This window comes from Microcaecilia unicolor, chromosome 4 (genome assembly GCF_901765095.1).
Source record: "Microcaecilia unicolor chromosome 4, aMicUni1.1, whole genome shotgun sequence".
Classification (NCBI taxonomy): domain Eukaryota; kingdom Metazoa; phylum Chordata; class Amphibia; order Gymnophiona; family Siphonopidae; genus Microcaecilia; species Microcaecilia unicolor.
The window spans coordinates 95,566,263-95,589,425 of NC_044034.1; the positions used below are offsets into that span (position 1 = coordinate 95,566,263).

Below are 23,163 nucleotides of genomic sequence, written 5' to 3' on the forward strand. Positions count from 1 at the left end.
AACACCAGTGCAATTTGAGGAGTTTGCTGAGTGCAGGTATGTCAGTGGCCCTGGGAGCAGGTGGTGTTGGGGCTGGCTTGAGACAAAAGGGGTGGGTGCCTGGGCAGAAAAAGACTCCTCAGGAGGCAGGGAGGGGCTCCAGAGCATGGAGGGTTGCCGGGGCCAAGAAGTCAGAGTCATCTGCAGTGGTAGGAGTGGCTTTGGATCCTGAAGAGAGTGATCTGTGCCTGACTCCCCCTCTCTGCACACGCTGCCTGCTGTCTCCCCCCCAGGCCCTGTTTAGCACTCCTCAGCCCTGCACAGCCCACACACCAGAACTCTTCTCTTCCCAGCCCTGCCCCAGGACTCACTAGATCTGCAGGCTTGCTCTCAACCCCTTTCTCAGGCTTGTCCGCAGCTCTCTCTCTCCAAGAGCACCACGCTATAGAAAAAAAAAATTCCTGAGCGCTGGAAATGGCGCACAATCCAGCCGGAACTACCGTCGGTGGCTGCAATGGACCAGTGGTAGTTCTGGATTAGCAAGCGGTAAGCCCGCGTTGGACTTGCTGCCGCTTTGTAAAAGACCCCCCTCAACCCTTTGTTACCCCAGATACAAAATAAGTATTTGTATATAATATATAAACCGCTTTGATCGTAACCACAGAAAGGCAGTATATCAAATCTCCTACAGCTCTCTATTCTTCTGCCCCAGACTTGCTTGCAGCTCCTCTTGCTGCCCAGGCTTGTGCTCTCCTGCTGCTGCTGCCCCTTTCAGCCCTGGAGCCTACCGGGAGTCTTCTCCTGGGCTTGCCTGTTACCCTTACTGTGCCTATGCCTGCCTGGATCTCTGCCTCTTCCTGGGGCCCTCTCCTGCCTGGGCTTGCCTGGATCTGCAGCCTGGGCTGCTTGAATTGCCCAACATGGACCCAGGCTCTGACCACTACTGGGCTGTTGTTGATGATTACGCAGTGGCCAGATTTCAGCCTTTATCACTGTCCTTTCAAACAGGCACTTATTCATGCCTCGGGGAGCTGTAAATGCCACCATCTAGATTTTTATCAGAACGATATGGATTCCCAAGCTGGTTATATTAGCAATAGAATCTAAATGGTTCCTTCCGAGTCCGGACAAGTCTCAGAACTCTAGCTAGGTGCAATAATTACAGAGCCACCTAGGGTCCATCAGAATATTACAGGAATAAACCCAGCTGCTGTCTGGAATGTATAGCTAAAGTGGACAGGAGAATGAAAATGAGATTTCATCAGCTGAATATGAGGAATGAGCAATAGAGATACAAAAACAAGCATCCAGTGGGAAAAACTGAGACACTTGATTAACTCACCTCAAATTTAGGAATGTCAGCATCTGCAAATTCGCTACAGTATCCGGAATAATTTTAACACAGTTGTGATACAAGTTCAGTGCTTCCAGTGACACAAAATGGCACACTTCCATGGGGACTTCAGTCAGCCTGTTCTTAGAAAGATCTGAGGAAAAAAGATAGTTTTTCATAAATATGTAGATGAGGTTTTTTCAAATGCCAGAACGAGACACACTTTCAATAAACAGCTTATTAAAAATAAATCAAGAGCTTTGCCAAGAATGTGGCCTCCGATATTTACACTCTGTGGTTGGCATTGCTTTAAAATGTCAACAGTGGCATTTAAACTTATACCCAGATATTCAGTCCTGGGCTGTACTAGGATACCAGCATTAAATATCTGGGTATAAGGCATCTACCTGAAGTTTTTTTAGTACTACCAACTTCTGGCTCTGCCCCAGACTGCCCTGCAATATCTGGATAAACCACTGAAAATCAGCCAAACTGAAAAAAAGAAAAGTCTCTTACAAAATAAAGGTGAAATGCTGCACCACAGGGGTGTCATTAAAGCATTAGCCCTCCCTATCAGACATCTGTGTTAAATCTAATAGGAGCCAATATACTAAAATGCGGTAAGACTAATATAGAGTTAACACGTCATTATTTGCATTGTAGTAATGTTTGTGCAGGTATGCACTGAAAATAAGACTGCCATGATGACACACATTTTAATGAGCTACGTCACATGCAAAAGCATACAGAGCTGCTCATTAATATTCAAATAGAGTAAAATGAAATCATGCAGAGTAAAATAATTTGTGTTAACTGCAAACAGATACTTACACTTCTCTGTTCTACTCTATTCCTGTCTAATAAAGTACCTTCAAACATTTTATTTGTTGGGCAAAACAATCCAGTGTCTACTCAGAGCCTTTTATTACCACTGAATTGCAACAGGCTATTGCATTGTTATTGGTGGAAACAGAGGAGTAGCCTAATGGTTTGTGCAGTGGCCTGTGGAACTAAGGGAGCTGGGTTCAATTCCCACTGCAACTCCTTGTAACTCTGGGCAAGTCCTTTTACTATGCTGCGGGAAAAGGGGCCCTGCAGTAGTGGCAGGGGTCATTTTTCCCGTGCACCAGGCCCCTTTTTACTGCAGCGGGTAAAATGCCCACCCCCAAAAAATGGACACGCGGTAAGATAACCCTTACTGTCTCTGGGAAAAGGTGATTAAAATGGTGGATCCCAAAATATTAAGAATGACTGATTTTTCATGTCATGGGTCCATGAACAGTCTGCAAACATTACATGTTTGAACTTCTAACACTTTTTTAATTTTTCACATAAAAGGATGGGATTCGGACTATTATATTACAAATAGTTTGCTCTAACAGAATTCATTAAAACCTCATTTTTTGTTTCTGGTGATTTTAGTCACCTTTCCTAGAGATGGTCACAATATGTCAGGGTTTTTGCAGGGAACTGAAACTGTATTAAAACCACTTATTAAGACCCACATAAGCTGGGAAAATGTGGGATACAAGTGAACCAAAATAAATAAATAAATACATAGTTTTACCATGTCTAAGTGCACTGGTTCCAAAGGGTCTGATTCATGATGATCTTTGTCCATGACACAGAATGGGCAAAAATGCTTCACTGAATCAGGTCCAACTTGGAAAAATAGAACATTTGGTCCAAAATAGAAAATATATATGATTCTATTTTTATAAAAAGCCTCTATTCCCATTGGTACAGTCTGTTGCAATTCAATGGCAATAAAAAGCTCTGAGTAGACATTGGAATATTTAGCCCAACGAACAAAATGTTTGATGGCATATTTTTGGATGTTTCATAGTATTCTATTTACTGATCTCTGAGTGACCTCAGCTATTTCACGGGGGGGAGGGGGTGGAGAGGGGGTTGATGTTATTTGGTCTAGTTCATCAATTAATTAGTAAATCCAAACTCAATGAAAGGAAGCAAGACACATTATAGAGCAAAAACTAAAAAAGGAATATTAGATGGCAAATGTAGAACGGAAAAGACCAATATCAACACTTTGATAGATTTGACTTGATCAGAAAATATGAGCAGTCAAATTTAAAGCCATTAGTCTAGCTGCCAACATCTTTCAACACTTACAGAGAAGGTCTAGGAATAAGCTTGTCCAATGAATGGAATATAGATAGTCTATAAAAACAAGAAATTGCTAAGTCTGAAGAAGGCTAAAAACTAATACTGGTGAATTGTTAAGAAACCATTAGCAACGGCAATCTTGTTTGTTGGTCCCAAAGTAATTCAGCGTAAGAAATTACTATCTCACTGATATTCAAATGGAAGTATACATATACCAGCAACTGGTGAACATAAACTTCATTATCCATAGATTTTTGGAATTTATATGGATACTATTGAGCCAACATTATTACTATGTATAACATGGTGCCAAGTATGGGGTAGAGTGGAGGTGAACTAAAAGATTATCCAGACAGCTGTGATATTCAGTCATTATCCAGATAACTTATATATTCAGTTTAGGCCTGCCAAATCGCAGGCCTAAACTAAACAGATAGTCCCGGACTGGTGACTGCACTATCTGAATATTCAGCACCACTACCTCTAAGGATAGCATTGCTGAATATAGGATCTCTTTCGCCTTTCCCCTGCATGGGCAATTACAATTTTATTCCTGCTCTCACAATAAACAGCTTTCCTTTTCTTAAAACAAACAAAAAAGTGTGAAAGGAGAGGAGCTTGGAGGGCTCCTGTCCCAGGATGTGTTAGAAGGAACTTTTTTACAGTTCTGGTTTCTTAATTTCCATCCTAATGTGCTATTCTGTTTTCATCTTCTACTCACATAAGAACATAAGAATAGCCATACTGGGTCAGACCAATGGCCCATCTAGCCCAGTATCCGAACTGGATTCAACAGCTTTCAACAGCAGCACGGCCACGGAGGATGAAGAAGAGAAGAACTTTAAAGACCTCGGGTCGGCTGTAGGGGTTGGGGTCCCCCGCCAGCTGAAGAAATATTTTTAAAGGTAGCGGCAGGTGGAAGCGGACCTTGGCTGGTGGGGGTTGGGGTCCCCCGCCAGCAAAGGTAAGCAACGGCAGTGGGGGAGGGTTGGCGGCGGGAAGGGGGGTGGAGAGAGTCGTTGGTGGCGGGGGGGGGGGGTCTGGCAATGGCGGGGGGGTCGGAGGGGGGGGGGCTAAAATGTGCCCCCCCCCTGGCACTGCCCCCCCCCTACCGCTGGAGTCCAGATACGCCCCTGGTCTAGATTTTGAAGGATCATTCTGACCCCTGAGGCAGGCATTTGTGCGCCGAAACACGGCCCATGTCGGGTCATTTACACATTAAAGAACGGCATTTATCTCTATCCTGAAGGCCCAGTGTTGCTTTTTTGTTTCTGTTGTATGCTTGTATGCTGTTTCACCCTCTCTTTTGTGACTCTGTGCTGCAATCAAAGCATATTCTATAACAATGAGCATAACCAAATTGGTTAACATGCCAATCAATGCTGTTAATTGAATGTTAACAAGAAATAATCTATGCTAATTGGCATTAATTAGAATTTGCGTGTTCTCTAAACTTTTGTAGTTGATGTTGACTGTCAATTATTATTGTGACTCATGACTCATTAGTCTCTGTCTTCGCATCTCCAGAATATCTGCCACATGACAAATGTATGACTTCACATCTTTATCTTGATTATTTAATTTTTAGACCAATTGTCCATTAGAAGAATTAACTTTCAGATGAATTGTCTATTTGGACAAAATGGACTTCAGACGAATTGAAGGGGTGAATAAACATGTAGATAAAGGTGAGCCAGTTGATACCATATGTCTGGATTTTCAAAAGACATCTGACAAAGTAATTAATGAAAGACTCCATATGAAACTGGAAAGTCATGGGATAAGAGGTAGTGTTCTATTGTGGATTGAAAACTGGTTAGAAGACAGAAAACAGAGAGTAGGATTAAATGGTCAGTATTCTCAATAGAGAAGGGCTGATAGTGGGGTTCCACAGGGGTCTGTGCTGGGACCGTTGCTTTTTAAAATATTTATAAATTATCTAGATACAGGAATAATTAGTGAAGTAATTAAATTTCATGATGAAACAAAGTTATTCAAAGTTGATAAGTCAAAGAGGATTCATTGCAAGAGGACCTTATAAGACTGGGCATTCAAATGGAAGATGACGTTTAATGTGAGCAAGTGCAAAGTGACGCATGTGGGAAAAAGGAACCCAAACTATAGCTACATGATGCAAGGTTCCACATTAGGAGTCACCGAACAGAAAAAGGATCTAGTGTCATTGTTGACAATGCATTGAAACCCTCTGCTAATTGTATGGTGGTGGTGAAGAAAGCAAACAGAATGTTAGGTATTATTAGGAAAGAAATGAAAAACAAAAATGAGGATGTTATAATGCCTTTGTATCGCTCCATGGTGCGACCACACCTTGAATACTGTGTGCGATTCTGGTCACCACATCTCAAAAAAGATATAGTGGAATTAGAAAAGGTACAGAAAAGGGCGACGAAAATGATAAGGGGGATGGGACGACTTCCCTATGAGGAAAGGCTGAAACGGCTAGGGCTCTTCAACTTGGAGAAAAGATGGCTGAGGGGAGATATGATAGAGGTAAATAAAATAATAGTGAAGTGGAACAGGTAGATGTGAATCACTTGTTTACTCTTTCCAAAAATACTAGGACTAGGGGGGCATGCAATGAAGGTACAAAGTAGTAAATTTGAAACAAACTGGAGAAAATATTTCTTCACTCAACATGTAATTAAACTGTGGAATTAATTGCCAGAGAATCTGGTAAAACAGTTAGCTTAATGGGGTTTTTAAAAGGTTTGGATATCTTCCTAAAAGAAAAGTCCATAAGCCATTATTAAGATGGACTTGGGAAACTCCACTGCTTATTTCTAGGACAAGCAGCATAAAATCTATTTTACTGTTTAGGGATCCTAACAGGTACTTGTAACCTGTATTGGCCACTGTTGGAAACAGGATACTAGGCTTGATGGATCTTTGGTCTGTTCTTGTGTAACTCACTAAGCTTATTCTATAAGGTGGTCTGTGTAAATTCTAATATGTATTGTCAAAAAGGGAGTGTGGCCATGGGCGTGGAATGGGAGGGTCATGGACGTTACTAAAATCGATGTGCATTGTTGTAGAATATACCCAAACCACACCTAATTTAGGCATTGGGATTCACACCAAGTTTTACTTGGCGTAATTGCTTGTGACTAAATATAGTTGTGCCTAAGGGCGCTCAGCACATTCTATAAACCACAGGGAAATGTAGGCCTATTCTATAAGTACTCCTAAATCTAGGCATACTTCATAGAATACGCTTAGGTGGAAATTTTTCTGTGCAGATTTTTTCAGGCGCCATATTTTGTGTTTTAATTACCATCCAGATATAAATCCTTTAACTATCACAATTAATAACACAGTTTTTACTCTTTCCCCAGTCATCAAAATTGTGGGCGTTTATTTGGATTGTTCTATTTCACTAGAATTTCATATAAACTCAGTTATAAAAAAAAATTATGATGAAATAACTGCAGTTTATAAAGAAAGTTTTTGATTTGGCTCAGTTTGAACGGTTGGTTCATTCATTGATACTTTCATCACTTGATTATTGAAATGTAGTATACTTTAGCAGTACCAAACATTCATTTAAAAGACTTCAGACAGTGCAGAATATTGCAGTTGAATTGATATATGGTCTTTCCAGATATTACAGTGTTTCCCCACTTTACAATAGATTACACAGGTTGCCTATAGAGGCTCGGGTAAATTTTAAATTTGCATGTTTTCTTTATAAAACATTGCATGGTCAAACTCCTAGCTATTAACTCATTTCTGTTTTGTCACATTTCAAAGAGCCAGGAGAGATGATATTAATGTTATTGTTTTACTTTTCCATCAACTAGAGGGATAAAGAGATTTTCAGTTTTTGGTAAGACTGTTGGCCATTCAAGCAGCACGTCAATGGAAGGATCTTGTAGTACAACTTTATTTTTCTCATTCGTATCTCTCCTTTAGAAAAAGTCTAAAGACTATTCTGTTTAGAAAATTTACCTCTTGATTATTCTCTATTGCTAATAATATCCTAGGAGAATGTCCTAGCTCTCTTGTTATATGTAACCCGTTCAGAACTTAGTGGTAATAGTGGGATATAAAATAGAGTGTAATGTAATAGAATCTACCCCTCTTTCTATAATTTTTGAAAACATATTGATCAGGGAGTTATGTCCTCACAACCTGGTGGTGAATGCACAATTCCCACTCCGTATGAGCCCAAATCTGCATCGGTAACTTGGTTAAAAGATAGGAAACCAAGCGGTGTGTTTACTAAAGTGTGGTAAGTTTAATTTACTTACCGAGAATTCAGTGATTTTAACATGCACTAAGTGCAAAGCCTATGTGGTAAATGTTGGGGGTATGTCCAGCATCTGACCTGCATTTACCACCCAGGAAGGCAACTGCTGCAGAGTAAGGAGGTAATTCTGTAACTGAGTGTCCACATTTGAGCACCACATGCGCCTGTGAATGTACAGAATACCTGCATGCTTGCAGGTAAGTGGCAGCAAACCGAAGGACCAAAGGAGAGAGTTCTTAGTTCTGAAAACTATCTGGCTAGGTTCAGTCCCCAAAGGTCACAGTGACCAGACCACCCAGTTTGGGGTTATGGTAGTCAAGTATCCTGCAGAACTGAAGAGACTATTTATTTAGCGCATTTGATATACGGCTGAGGACTTGTTAACCGCTGTATACATACAGCGGTTAACAAGTACAATTTTACTGTCACTAATGGGCTCACAATCTAAGTAGTATATATTGGACCTGGGGCAATAGAGGGCTAAGTGACTTGCCCAGGTTCACACGGGGCTGCAGAAGAAATTGAACCTGGTTCCCCAAGATCTCAACCCACTGCCAACTGTTAGGCAGCAGTAAGAATTCAATCCGGTTCCTCAGGTCCACAACCCACTGAACTAACCATTAGGCCACTAGGGTAGTAATCAAGGAGCTATAGCCAAAAATGGAGTTGGGAAAGTACCTATTCAATATCCCTTTTCAGGTTCAAGCTCTCTATAGAACTCCATGAATGAGGAAGAAGCTTGGATTATGAAAATGTTCTGAGCTGTCTTGCAGGCCAGGCGGATGATAGGATAGAGAAAAGGAGCTAGTGGAGTGTTTTGTAGGTTAGAAGACTGAGTTCCTGAGTGTGGGCCTGGAAGTAAAGAAGAAGTGAATTCCTAGAATTTGGAGCAGGAAGAAGCCTTGCTTGAGAGCTGGAAGGATCTCCCCAAAAAAGAAGGAGAGAATTCCAAGTTTTCTAAATGTTTTTGTCTTTCCTTTTTGTTTGTGAAGCTAACAATTTCCATTATGGATGAGACATGACTGGATGACTGAGGAATAAATTGAGAACATGCAAGTGCCAGCTACCACGTGAATCATCCCACAATTGTACAGCCTTGAATAAAGTGAACCCCTGTCCCACAGGACACAGAAGGTAAGCAGAGTGGTCTCCCCCTTCAGATACTGGAGCCCTTAGATATCACTAGCAGAGACAGGAGCCCAAGGGGTTGGATCTAAGTGGCTAAAAATGACAATATCTACTCCATTCAATATATTTTTTCATCATAGTTAACCTCCAAACTTTTTCCCACCACTGCCAGAACAGCTAACCAATTGTATTTTTATTCAATAACACACCCAACTATTCAGACTATATGTAAAACAATACACAAAGAAATTATCTTCTAAATATATCTGGGAAAATGAGAAGGACCTTCACTTACTCAAAACCTTTCAACCTCTCTTTCAAATCCTCATCATTTCTGGCTGCGGCCTTTAACAAAATGTGTGATTTTCCCCAAACTAGACAATGATGTGACATCATCATATTCATTTTCAGGCAAAAACCATACTCTTTTTATTGGGGGGAGGGGAACTACAAGCTCAATAGAATGCAGGACCAGGATCTGGTTCTATGAGCCTTTATTTGCAGCCACCTTATAATTTCTCTAGCACAATCATCATAGGGATGATCCTTATGCAGGCCATGCATCATGGTTCCTTCTAGACCAAGCCCTAAAGGAAAGTTTGGGTAAAAATTCAGATCTTCAAACCCTTATGAAAACAAGATGAAGCTAAGATTGCTCCTTATCCAGGGCCTTACTGGACACAAGGAGGGTAGGGACGTGAAAATTACTTGGCTGTGACACAATGGATGGGGTGAGAGCACTAGGGAGTGTCACACAGGGCATGTTTCCGGCTGAGACAATCCTGTCCTTATATATAGAGAGAGAGGTCAACACTGAAAGCAATTTAGCCAGGCGGGAGAAGCTTCTGTTCAGTTAAATCGTCAGTACAGAGCTATCTGAATACATTCAGCATCACTTAACCCAGTGGTTCCCAAACCTGGATCTGGAGGCACCCCAGCTAGTCAGGGTTTCAGAATATTCACAATAAATATTCATGAGAGAGATTTGCATGCACTGCCTCCTCTATATGTCATTCTCTCTCATGAATATTCACTGTGGATATCCTGAAACCTGATTGGCTGGGGTGTCTCCAGGATTAGGTTTGAGAATCACTGAATTAAGCAGATATTGCCACTGAATATCCACTCTAACCACCTAAGCCAGTGGTTCCCAATCCTGGTCTTGGAGGCACCCCAGCCAGTCAGGTTTTCAGGAGGCAGTGCATGCAAATCTCTCTCATGAATATTCATGTGGATATCCTGAGACCTGACAGGCTGGGGTGCCTCCTGGACGAGAATTGGGCACTGGCTATGTAATGAGTGGTCGCGGGTGGAGTTGGGGTGGAATCAACACCTATCTGGCTAAGTGTCGAAATTCAGCACTTAACCAGATAAGTTAACTGGACGAATCGGACCACATAAAGCATAGTTCTAATTTTGTCTAGTGTAACTTATCTGGTTAAAGGCTGAATACTGGTCCTTAACGGAAAAAGTGTCGGCTGGCTGCACATACCCTGATATTCACTGCCAGTGCCAGGACATGAATCGTCCAATGGTGGTTAAAAAAGTCACTGACTGCTGAATATTTACCTCATGGTTTGTGTGCTAAATTTACATGAGCTGAATATGATTTATCATTACAGATGAGCAATACATTCAAGTTAGATGAAACATATGGATTTGCCTAATAACTAATGTTCAGTTTCTCTATAAGGCATTTCCATTTCTGAATGAATGCAGTTATTGTGAGCATGTGGGGCAGCTAGCAGTGGACACTGGGTACTGTAAAACATTCAAGTGAATGAACAGGAATAAAAGTCCAAGCAAACTCCCCCAGAGAGAACAGCCTTCTGGAAATATTCCCTTGCCGGCCGTTGTTTTCTCTATGTAACACAGTAGGAACAAAGTGATGGATTGTTTATAAATCTCATGCCTAAAATGGAGCATTTGGCCAAAATGGGGAGCAGTAGGAAAGGCATTCTTCTGGAGGGAATAAATATAGCAATTCAGGGAGAAAGTTGATTTATAAGGCTGAATATAAAGACTGCTTTTAAGAATTTCCTGATGATTTTAGATTCTATTAATAGGTGCTGCTAGAAGCATTTACTTTTAACAGGAAGGACATCAAAAATCTTAAGTCACTGGATATTTTCCTTAGGCCCACACACTAGCTATGGAAACTCATAACCTTTTATAGTTCAAATCAGAAGCTCCAATCAGTTCTATTGCATGTTTAATTTTACTTTGCTCTAGATTTCAACTTGAATTCACTGAGCAGAGAAAAGCAAAGAGTTGCAACTGTCTACATTAATATATTCTATCTCGAATCCGCCCAGCTTCCCCTACTGTTCTGATGAGTTTTTTGAAGGATACAGGAATCAATTTTTTAAATATATATTGATATATTCAAGGCTAGCTAAGTACCAAATTCAAAACAATATAGCAAAGGTGGGGGGGGGGGGGGGGGAGGTTATCAAAATGCAGTAGAGTCGGGCTTTTAATGCACCCTAATTTACAGAGGGAGAAAGCAACTGGAAGTGGTTCAGTACCTGAAATTACTGACTTGTGGTAAATAAACAACATTGCTTGTGAGCTACCTTGCAAGCATCGTTATTCCACTGTATGAGAATGGAGGTTACAAAGCCACAGTCCAAAGCTCCTAGCTAGCATTCTAAAGGGGCCATTTGTACATCCATATTCCTTTGATCAAACCCCCCCCCCCCCCCCCCCCCGCCGCTTCAATCAGGCCTCTATTGTCAGAAAACACCGCCAACTTGTCCTACCACAGGGCCTACCTTCGCTTGTCCCTAGTGGTGCAGTGGGTCCTGAGGCAGGTGTTATCCCCAGTGGCTCCTGCTCTTGCTAGCGCTGGGTTCAAAATGGCATTGGTGAACCCTAGTGGTAGTGTCACAGTAATACTGCTAGTGGGGTCATGTTGTCACGGTCACTGGTGCCACCTGAAACCCAGCACAAGCAAGAGTAGCTGGGGATCAATCCTGCCTCAAGATCCAATGTACCACCAGGGACAAATGAAGGTAGGCTCAGGAGGCCCAGAGTAGGAGCCAGGTAGGGAATGCTTAGGGGTCCTGATTAAAGGACTCTTCCAAGGTGCATGTTTTCATGAGGGGGACTATGGGGGGGAGCTTGCTCAGGCAAATAGAATAACCCAAGCTTTTTGCTGGCATTATTTTTCCAGTATTAACAAGCTGCAATATTATATATACATACTAATAAGCTATTTTATATGTATTTGCATGTTTTACATCTCATTAATATGTAACGCACAGCAACTTAAAGCACCATGTGTTATGGTACTATAACTTGCATTAGTGCCCTTTAACGCATGTTGAAGAGGTAAATAATATGCGTTAGAGCCATAATACAATTTGATGATTATCCTCCTAAAAGTCATAAATCCCAGAAGTCAGAAAAACAGGTAGTACATGGGCCTCTATTCAACCACTGTAGCCATCATTTTTTTTTTAAATGCTGGCCACAGCGGCCAAACCAATTCCAGAAATTTAGCGGTAGTATTCAGATTGTGGTCAGCAATATTCAAACCACTGTTCAGGTTACTGTCCTTTCTTCATATAAGCCCCAATGCTGAGAAGTAAACACAGGCATTAGAGGCCATTAGCGCAAGAATAGTGTCCACATTAATTAACACAGAATGCTCAGAGGCTCTAGTACAGGAAACAATGAGCGTGCCAAAGATTAGCACAAACAGCATGCTAATGTAGTCAAACGGATGTTAATAAGGCCATTTCCTATTCCCTCCTAATGCTCAGCGAATAGCGAACAAAACAAAGCCGCTCTTACCGCTGAAAACCTAACGCCAGCTCAGAGCAGGCATTACGGTGATCGTACCTAAAACAGAAGCACATTTTGGACATATTATGCCAGCAGTCTAGGCACCTACTTTTCTGTATGGAATAGGCTCCAAATAGAAGTTTTTATTTATTTTAGAATTTAGCTCATGCCTTTCCAGTAGTCCCTCATGGTGAGTAGTCTTCTGTCCCCCAGAGGGCTTACAATCTAGGGGTCCCTTGTACAAAGCAACGTTAAGCACGAATATGTGCTTAACACAGCAAATAAAAGTTAACACTGGACACATTAAGAACTAGATTCTATATATATGGCGCCTAAAAAATCTGCGCAGAATAAATTTCCACCTAAGTGTATTCTATAAGTGGTGTCTAGATTTATCTATTTACTTGGAGTTTTGCTCACTTTTCAGTAGTAGCTCAAGGTGAGTTGCATTCAGGTACACTGGGTATTCCCCTGTCCCTGGAGGGCTCACAATCTAAGTTTAGGCACGGAATACAGAATACACTTACTACTACTACTTATCATTTCTATAGCGCTACTAGACGTACGCAGCGCTGTACACTTGAACATAAAGAGACAGTCCCTGCTCGACAGAGCTTACAATCTAATACTACATGCATCCATTTACACCAATGAAAACGCTACACAAATACTGGCACATAGATTTAGGTGCAGACGGCTAAACAGTCTATAACAGTGCACATAAATTTTGCAATGCCCATGGAAAATAGGGGGGGGGGGGGGTCAGAAAAAAGATGCAATGTTAAATATTTCTATTTGGTATTCACTAAAGAAGTGTTTGGAGAAGGACCACTGATAGTTAGAAAGAGTAGATATTGTAGTGAGGTAGAGGTCATGCCACCTTTATTAATTTACTTGGATTTAGTTCACACCTTTTCCAGTAGTGGGTAAAGGTGAATTACGTTTAGGTATTTCTCTGTCTCCAGAGGCCTTACAATCTAAGGGGGCCTTATACCAAGCAGCACTAAAATGTGGCCTGTGGTAGCCCCAATGTGGGTCTTTTCTGCATGCTGGGGCCACTTTTACCACTGCTGGTTAAAGCCAGATTTTTCTATTTTCCCAATAATAGCCATGTGCTAATTTCTCCATTAACGCGTGAGCCCTTACTGCCACCTATTTTGTGGGTGGAAAGGGCTCATGCACTAATCCTGCATTAATCAGCTAGTGCGTTGCAATGCCCATGTGCTAACCGATTAGCATTGCTGCGCCCACTTTCCTCCCCCAAACATGCCCCCAGCACTAAAAAATAGATTTTATTTTTTAGCATGTGGGTAGCACACGTCAATCCTGAAATTACTGCAGGATGCCCGAGCACACCCCTTGGTAGTGCAATTTTATCTGCGGTAAGCACGTTAGTGCTTACCAGATCACATAAGTGTTGCCGTACTGGGACAGACTGAAGGTCCATCAAGCCCAGCATCCTGTTTCCAGCGGTGGCCAACCCAGGTTACAAGTACCAAGCAAGATCCCAAAACATTACAATACATTTTATGCTGCTTATCCTAGAAATAAGCAGTGGATTTCCCCAAGTCCATCTTAATTACATCTTATGGCCTTTTCTTTTAGGAAGCTAAACAAACCTTTTTTAAACCCTGCTAAGCTAACTGCTTTTACCACAATCTCTAGCAGTGAATTCCAGAGTTTAATTACACGTTGAGTGAAGAAATATTTTCTCCAGTTTGTTTTAAATTTACTACTTTGTAGCTTCATTGCGTGCCCCCTAGTCGTAGTATTTTTGGAAACAGTAAACAAACGATTCACATCTACCAGTTCCAGTTTTTCTAGACCTCTATCATATCTCCCCTTGGCTGTCTCTTCTCCAATAGCCCTAGCCACTTCAGCCTTTCCTAACAGGGAAGCCATCCCGTCCCCTTTATCATTTTTGTCATCCTTCTCTATAGCTTTTCTAATTCCGCTATATCTTTTTTGAGGTGCAGTGACCAGAATTACACACAGTAATCGAGATGCAGTCATACCATGGAGCGATACAAAGGCATTCTAATGTCTTCATTTTTGTTTTCCATTCCTTTCCTAATAATACCAACATTGTATTTGCTTTCTGAGCCGCTGCCACACACTGAGCAGAGGATTTCAACGTATCATCAGTGATCACACCTAGACCCATTTCCTGGTCAGTTCTATGATTTTCATTCAATTTTAAATTTTTACAAACTTATGTTTTGCGCAATCTTTAATCTTGCCGGACCAGGGGTTCACTGCCCGACGTGCATGTTTTGCCCTAAACCAGGCTGTCTCAAGGACATCCCCCCATAGTCGTTTTAGCGTCAGCTTAGCAAAAGTAATTTATCAGCCAACTGGCAACTTGGCTGATAAATTACTTTTGCTAAGCTAACGCTAAAAAGACTATGGGGGGGATGTCCTTGAGACAGCCTGGTTTAGGGCGAAACATGCATGTCGGGCAGTGAACCCCTGGTCCGGCAAGATTAAAGATTGCTCAAAAGATAAGTTTGTAAAAATTTAAAATTGAATGAAAATCATAGAAATTGATATTGATAGATGAACCAGTGAAGAGGTTGATGTTTACAGTTCGCTAAAACTTTGAAATGGTTGGCGATCAACATCACTGAGGTTCATGGGAAAAACGGAGATGTGAGCTGATAAGTGAAAAAGTGTAAAAAAAAACTTTTTGTCTTTTGTTAAGAATGCTCATTTAAGTATCAAGTTAATATCTACTGGATATCCAAAATTTATTTTGATGTTATTCTGAGGTTCCAGTTTGAACAACTATATACTGCCTGAATATTTAGTAATATACTAGCCAAGTATGATATAGCACGCATACTATGCATGACTATTTTTCGGTGGCCAAAGTAAGAGATTGGTAGGTACAACAATCAAACATAAAATCAGAACAAAGGGAAGAAGCTGTGAGAAATAATGGAAGTAATCCATGATACTTAGTGAAAACGACCACCTCAACACTCTTTGTGGATTTAAATGATTTACAATTTAATTTTTACATTCTTTCAGTTAGCGATTCATGCTGCAAAAACAGGTGGCAATTATCTACCATCACAAAATAAACTTGCTCCATAACAGACTTACTGAAATGAAAGTGATAATGTATTGCAGACCCCCATTTTATAAGGAGTGCCAAGTTTAAAAGGTGCTATGTGGTAAGATTTTGCCCTGTGCAGTAAGGGGTCTTTTACAAAGGTGCACTAGCGTATTTTGCACATGCTAAACACCAGAGACACTCATAGAAGTATATGGGCATCTCTAAGATTTGCACTTAAGGATTGTTAAGGACTAGATTCTCTATATCACACCTAAAAAAAATCAGTGCCGAAATGAAATTCGCCTAAGCTTAATTTAGGAATACTTTCTCTAATAAGCCTAAACTTCTACGTGGTAAATACAATACGCCGAGAACTGCTCCATGCGACTAAATTTAGTCATGGGCAATTACATCAAGTAAAATTTGGTTGTAAATCCCAAAGTCTAAATTATGTGCGGACTGGGTGTATTACCTTATACACATCCAGTGGCTAAAGTCAAACAGATTATAAGTGAACATTGGTCTATCCTGATGTTACATTTGGAATTTAAAGGAGTTACCTCCGTTTGCATACACCAGGGGCCAAAATCTAGGTGAAACATTATCAGTGAATAGGAAAATAGGTAGAAGAGATAGTGATGCTGGACATAAAAAACGTGGAGGTTGTAGTTATTGTTTATATGTATTGGAGGTAGATTCTGTTCCAATTCCTAATGCCCAGAAGGAGAAACTGTTTATGCTGCAATCCAGGACACTTTTGTTTGTGTTGCAATCCAGGACACTTTCCCATAAATCATATCACATATGATTTATGGGAAGGTGTCCAGTGGGCTTTGGTATATTGGTCAGACAGTAAGGAAGGTGAAGAACTGGATGGCTCAATATTTGAGTAATATGAGACTGAAATGAATGGATGCTTCTTTAGTGGAACATTGGGATAGCGTTGCCCATGTGGTGGAAGACTTGAGGTTTCTGGTGCTAATTCAATTTGATATTACTAAAGGAGGGGAAATTTCATAAAAATTACAGTGGAGGGAGCAGAGATTAATATTTGAATGGAAGATGGCAACGTCTACAGACTTGAATAAAGAGGTAGAATTTTCCGCAATTTAGGGGGCGTGGCAGTGTTCCACCAATTAGAGTGTGGTATGGGGCTTAAGAAGTGCAGAAATGCTAGCATTCGGGTTAGACCAGCACCATTCTTCATGTCTGTGTTGAGTCAGACCCTGGATTTGCATCCACGAGTTCAATATAAGAAGTTGAAGGTAGGTTAAGTAAATGACTAGTAGGTTGAAAATGGGAATATACACGTGGAGGGGCATTTCGAAAGGGACGTCCACGTTTTGATGTCCTTGCAAAACGTCCCGATCCAGGGGCGGGGAAACCCGTATTTTCGAAACAAGATGGATGTCCATCTTTCGTTTCGAAAATACTGTCAGGAATGTCCAAATCCTTAAATTTGGTCGTCCTTAGAGATGGACGTCGCTAGACATGGACATTTATGATTTTCAGCAATTTTCAAAATCAAAGACATCTATGTCAGAAATGACCAAATGCAAGCCATTTGGTTGTGGGAGGAGTCAGGATTTGTAGTGCACTGGTCCCGGGGCACTGCAGTGGACTTCATAAATTGCTCCCAGGTACATAGCTCCCTTACCGTGTGTGCTGAGCCCCCCAAAACCCACTACCCACCACTGTACACCACTACCATAGTCCTTACGGGTTAAGTGGGGGACCTAGATGGGTACAGTGGGTTTTGGAGGGCTCACTGTTTCCTCCACAAATGTAACAGGTGGGGGGGGGGGGGATGGTGCTGAGTCCGCCTGTCTGAAGTGCACTCACCCACTAAAACTGCTCCAGGGACCTGCATACTGCTGTCACAGACCTGAATATGACATCTGAGGCTGGCATAGAGGCTGGCAAGACATATTTTGAAAGATGTTTTTTGAGGGTGGGAGGGTTTTAGTGACCACTGGTGGAGTAATGGGAGGTCATCCCCGATTCTCTCCGGTGGTCATCTGGTCAGTTCGGGCACCTTTTTGTACCTTAGTCGTAATAAAATAGGTCCGGGTGAATTGACTAATTCTCTCGCCTCCAACCCTTGTTGCCTCTTCACCACCCTTAACTCCCTCCTTAAAGTGCCCTCCGCTCCCACCCCCCCCCCACCCCCCACTCTCTCCTCAATCACTGGCTGACTATTTCCGCGACAAGGTACAGAAGATCAACCTTGAATTTACTACCAAGCCACCTCCTCCTCTTCACTCCCTCAACCAAGCAACCCAGGCCTCCTTCTCCTCTTTTCCTGATATTACCGAGGAGGAAACCGCCCATCTTCTTTCCTCCTCGAAATGCACCACCTGTCCCTCTGATCCCATCCCCACCAATTTACTAAACACCATCTCTCCTAATGTCACCCCCCATCTGTCATATCCTCAATCTCTCTCTCTCCACTGCAACCGTCCCCAACACCTTCAAACATGCTGTAGTCACACCACTTCTCAAAAAACCATTACTAGACCCTATCTGTCCTTCCAACTACCGCCCCATCTCCCTCCTTCCCTTCCTCTCCAAGATACTTGAATGCGCTGTCCACAGCCGTTGCCTTGATTTTCTCTCCTCTCATGCCATCCTCGATCCGCTTCAATCCGGTTTTCGCCCTCTACACTCGACAGAAACGGCATTCACTAAAGTCTGTAATGACCTGTTCCTTGCCAAATCCAAAGGTCACTACTCCATCCTCATCCTCCTCGACCTGTCCGCCGCTTTTGACACTGTCAATCACAATTTACTCCTTACCACACTATCCTCATTTGGATTCCAGGGCTCTGTCCTCTCCTGGTTCTCCTCTTATCTCTCCCACCGTACCTTCAGAGTACACTCTCATGGATCTTCCTCTACCCCCATCCCGCTCTCTGTTGGAGTTCCTCAAGGGTCTGTCCTTGGACCCCTTCTCTTCTCAATCTACACCCCTGGGCTCCCTGATCTCATCTCATGGTTTCCAATATCATCTCTATGCTGATGACACCCAGCTTTATCTCTCCACACCAGACATCACTGCGGAAACCCAGACCAAAGTATCAGCCTGCTTATCTGACATTGCTGCCTGGATGTCCAACTGCCACCTGAAACTGAACATGGCCAAGACCGAGCTCATTGTCTTTCCACCCAAACCCACTTCTCCTCTCCCTCCACTCTCTATCTCAGTTGATAACACCCTAATCCTCCCCGTCTCATCTGCCCGCAACCTCAGAGTCATCTTCGACTCCTCCCTCTCCTTCTCTGCGCATATCCACCAGACAGCCAAGACCTGCCGCTTCTTTCTTTATAACACAACAAAATTCGCCCCTTCCTCTCTGAGCACACCACCCGAACTCTCATCCACTGCCTCATTACCTCTCGCCTTGACTACTGTAACCTACTCCTCACTGGCCTCCCACTTAGCCATCTATCCCCCCTTCAATCTGTTCAGAACTCTGCTGTGCGTCTTATCTTCCGTCTGGACTGTTATACTCATATCACCCCTCTCCTCAAATCACTTCACTGGCTTCCGATCAGGTACCGCATACAGTTCAAGCTTCTCGTACTGACCTACAAATGCACTCGATCTGCAGCCCCTCATTACCTCTCTACCCTCATCTCCCCTTATGTTCCTACCTGAAACCACCGCTCACAGGACAAATCCCTCCTCTCAGTACCTTTCTCCACCACCGCCAACTCCAGGCTCAGCCCTTTCTGCCTCGCCTCTCCATATGCTTGGAATAAACTCCCTGAGCCCAACTCCAGGCTCAGCCCTTTCTGCCTCGCCTCTCCATATGCTTGGAATAAACTCCCTGAGCCCATATGCCAAGCCCCCTCCCTACCCATCTTCAAATCCCTACTCAAAACCCACCTCTTCAATGTCGCATTCGGCACCTAACCATTATACCTCTATTCAAGAAATCTAGACTGCCCCAACTTGACATTTCGTCCTTTAGATTGTAAGCTCCTTTGAGCAGGGACTATCCTTATTTGTAAAACTGTACAGCGCTGCATAACCCGAGTAGCGCTTTAGAAATGTTAAGTAGTAGCAGTAGTAGTAATGGGAGGTCATCCCCGATTCGCTCCGGTGGTCATCTGGTCAGTTCGGGCACCTTTTTGTGCCTTAGTCATAATAAAAACAGGTCTGGGTGAAAACATCCAAGAGTTCATCAGGGACGTTCTTTTTTTTTCCATTATGGGTCAAGGACGTCCAAGTGTTAGGTATGCTCAAATCCTGCCTTTGCTACGCCTCTGACAAGCCCCCTTGAACCAGGGCCGCCGGGCCCAGGACAAGGCCGCCCCGGGCCCCCCACTCAACCACCCCACCCGAGGTCATCGTCGCCGCCAGGCCCCCGCACCCGAGGTCGCCGGGCCCTGAACTAACCTTAAACGCCTCCTTCCTTTCCTTTCACCACCTTCGCGGCAAGCAGCAGCAGGGCAGACCTCTCCTTCCTTCCGTGCTCCGCCCTCGCGGATTTTACGTCAGGCGAGGGCGGGACACGGAAGGAAGCAGTGGCCTACCCTGCTGCTGCTTGCCGCGAAGGTGGTGAAAGGAAAGGAAGGAGGCTTTTAAGGTTAGTTAGTTCGGGAGTGATGGCGGGCGGGCCTGACTTTGGTTGCGCTGGGCCCCCTCCAGAGGCCCGGGGACTTTTTCCCCCCCTGTCCCCCCCTCTCGGCGGCCCTGCCTTGAACTTTGGCCGTCCCTGTGACGGAGTGCAGTTGGGGATGTCCAAAATCGGCTTTCGATTATACTGATTTGGACGTCCCTGGGAGAAGGATGTCCATCTTTCGATTTATGTCGAAAGATGGATGTCATTCTCTTTCGAAAATGAGCCCAATTGTTTCATATATCCCTTTTTATGTTAATATGTTATTGCAGTATAACCCCTGAAGATGCCCTGAGCGAAACACGGACTGTGTTGGGTTATGTACAAGTGAAGAGTTTATGTGGCATTAAAGTTTACAGACAATAAGAAAAAGGAGCAGGTGGTATATGAATTACAAGAGGATTTTATGTAATACTGTGATTGATTCTTTGGAGGATTCGAAGTACAGAAGAGAGAGATGTGAATCGATATGTCTATAATAGCAGGTACTTTTACAAGGGATCAAAAACTGGTTCAGATCTAAGGAGATTTCAAGGAAAGATCTTTCTTGATGGATTTTGGACAGGTTCACCACTCTGAATATAAGATTATTTAAAGTGGTAAAACAACCTGTGCACTATAAGGACAGCAATCAGCTGATATTAATGTGCTAGAATTGGTATAGGAAAGTAGAAATGTTTTGGAAGTAATGGAGAATTGTTGTATGTATAAAAATTGTGGTAACAGAGATTCATTGAAATAAGTGCACAGCTTTATAGAGGCATTGTGGATGTATGAGATAAGTGGAGTGAATGGTTTAGGTAGCTGGGATGAATGATAATGATGTGTTAGGCAATAGATTTTATAAAATGATTTAAGAGACTGATAAAGAATAAAGGATATGGTATTAAAGGAATAATTACTTGTGGCTAATACATGAATGTAAGTGTAATTATACTGGAATTTAGGTACCCATTTTAGTAGATTGTGATTATATAAAGCCAAGATATGGTATGGACATCTAAAACTGAAGTATGTCCCTATACCAAGGGGGTGTTGCCTGGGTGGGACTACAGAAGGGCCAAAATATGGACCTCCAACACCGATTTCAGAAGGAGAAGGGAAGTCTATGTTCATAAAGATGGACATTGGTATTTAGACTTGGTACTCAGAATGTGCAGATTACAGAGAGGTGCTCTATATCACCAAAATTCACCTCTTCCTTTCTGAGCACACTACCAAATCTCTTATCCACACTCATCACCTCTAGCTTAGACTACTGCAACTTGATTCTCACAGGCGCTAAGCCATTTTCTCCCCTTCAATCTGTTCAAATTTCTGCTGCGTGACTTATATTCTGCCAGTGTCGCTATGCACATATTAGCCTTCTCCTCAAGTCAATTCATTGGCTCCTTATCCATTTCTCCATACAATTCAAACTCCTCTTATTGACTTACAACGTGCATTCACTCTGCAGCTCCTCAGTACCTCTCCACTCTTATCTCTCCCTACACTCCTCCCCAGTAACTCCGTTCATCAGGTAAACCTCTCTTATCTGTACCCTTCTCCTCCACTGCCAACTCCAGACTCCATTCCTTTTATCTTGCTACACCATATGCCTGGAATAGCCTTCCGGAATCAGTAAGTCAAGCTCCAGCTCTGGCCGTCTTCAAATCCAGGCTAAAAGCCCACCTTTTTGAGGCTGCTTTTAACTCCTAACTCCACTTGTTCAGTATCCATGTCTGTTTTATTATTCCCACCTTAAGTAATGCCCTTATTATTTATTATTATTATTTATTACATTTGTATCCCGCACTTTCCCACACATGGCAGGCTCAATGCGGCTTACATAGTAACAATGTAAATAATTACAGAGTCATAAGAAGAATATACAGTTTGTGGTAAACGCAAAAGCTAATGGGGTTTACGGAAAGTAAGTTAAACATAGGAGGAATTGGGTTCAGAAGGAAATGAGCTTAGGGAGGTAGGCACAGAAAGATCCATTATTTGTCCTATTTGTCTGTCTTGATTAGATTGTAAGCTCTGCCAAGCAGCTCTGTCTCTTACACGTTCAGTGTACAGACTGTGTACGTCGTCTACTACTACTACTACTACTACAAATCATTTCTGTCTAGTAGTGCTATAGAAATGATAAGTAGTAGTAGTAGTAGTAATAAGCTATTGAAGCAGTGTACATTCAGCTACAGTAGTTATCTTTCTCTCCCAGGAGGGTTCACAATTAAAAAAAAAATCACAAATGGTTGCAGTGGGATTTGAACCAGGGTCCCCAGGGTCTTAGTATGCTGCTCTAACCATAAGGCTACTCCTGCAATGGATGTAGCAATTTTATCCGGGGCCATGTTTAAGATGGATGGAGAAAAAAATTACATGTGTATTCCATTTGTACATACTTCTCCAACAAAATTCTATCTGCATAAAAAAATGTGTACTTTGTATATACAGCAATTTTTAAACTGAAAGCTGATGTGTACTTTCCCTTTGAACAGTGATCCAAATTCACGGGTAAAAAGCACCCACAAGTTTAGAACAGATACAGGCATCTTCAACATTGCTCCCATTGCGTTTATTATTGTTCATGAATTCATTTGATCAGAGAAGGCAGACCCCCTTAAGGGAATGCCGTACACAAACAGGCGGAAGGCCAGGAGGGCAGAAGAATGAAGGGGGGAGGGGCAGAAGAAAGAAGGGATAGAGGGAGAGAGAGTTAAGCAAGAGGGCAGGTAAAAGGAAGGAAAGGGTTAAGGAGGTGAGGGACAGGGACGAAGAGGAGGGGTGTGAAAAGGTATAAAAGTAACAGCGATGGAACAGGCAGCCCCCTTTCATCCAGCCAGCACACCCAACCCACCCACCCAACATG

At 42.5% G+C, this 23,163-nt stretch overlaps 1 protein-coding gene across 1 annotated transcript in view; it reads right to left on the reverse strand.

Annotated features, from left to right (window-relative positions):
- Nucleotides 1-23,163, reverse strand: part of LRCH1 (leucine rich repeats and calponin homology domain containing 1) — a 346,398-nt gene that overhangs the window by 161,242 nt on the left and 161,993 nt on the right. Inside the window, exon 2 of the mRNA XM_030200501.1 lies at nucleotides 1,322-1,466. Within this exon, the coding sequence (XP_030056361.1) occupies nucleotides 1,322-1,466 (145 nt within the window). The remainder of the gene's footprint in view (nucleotides 1-1,321; nucleotides 1,467-23,163) is intronic.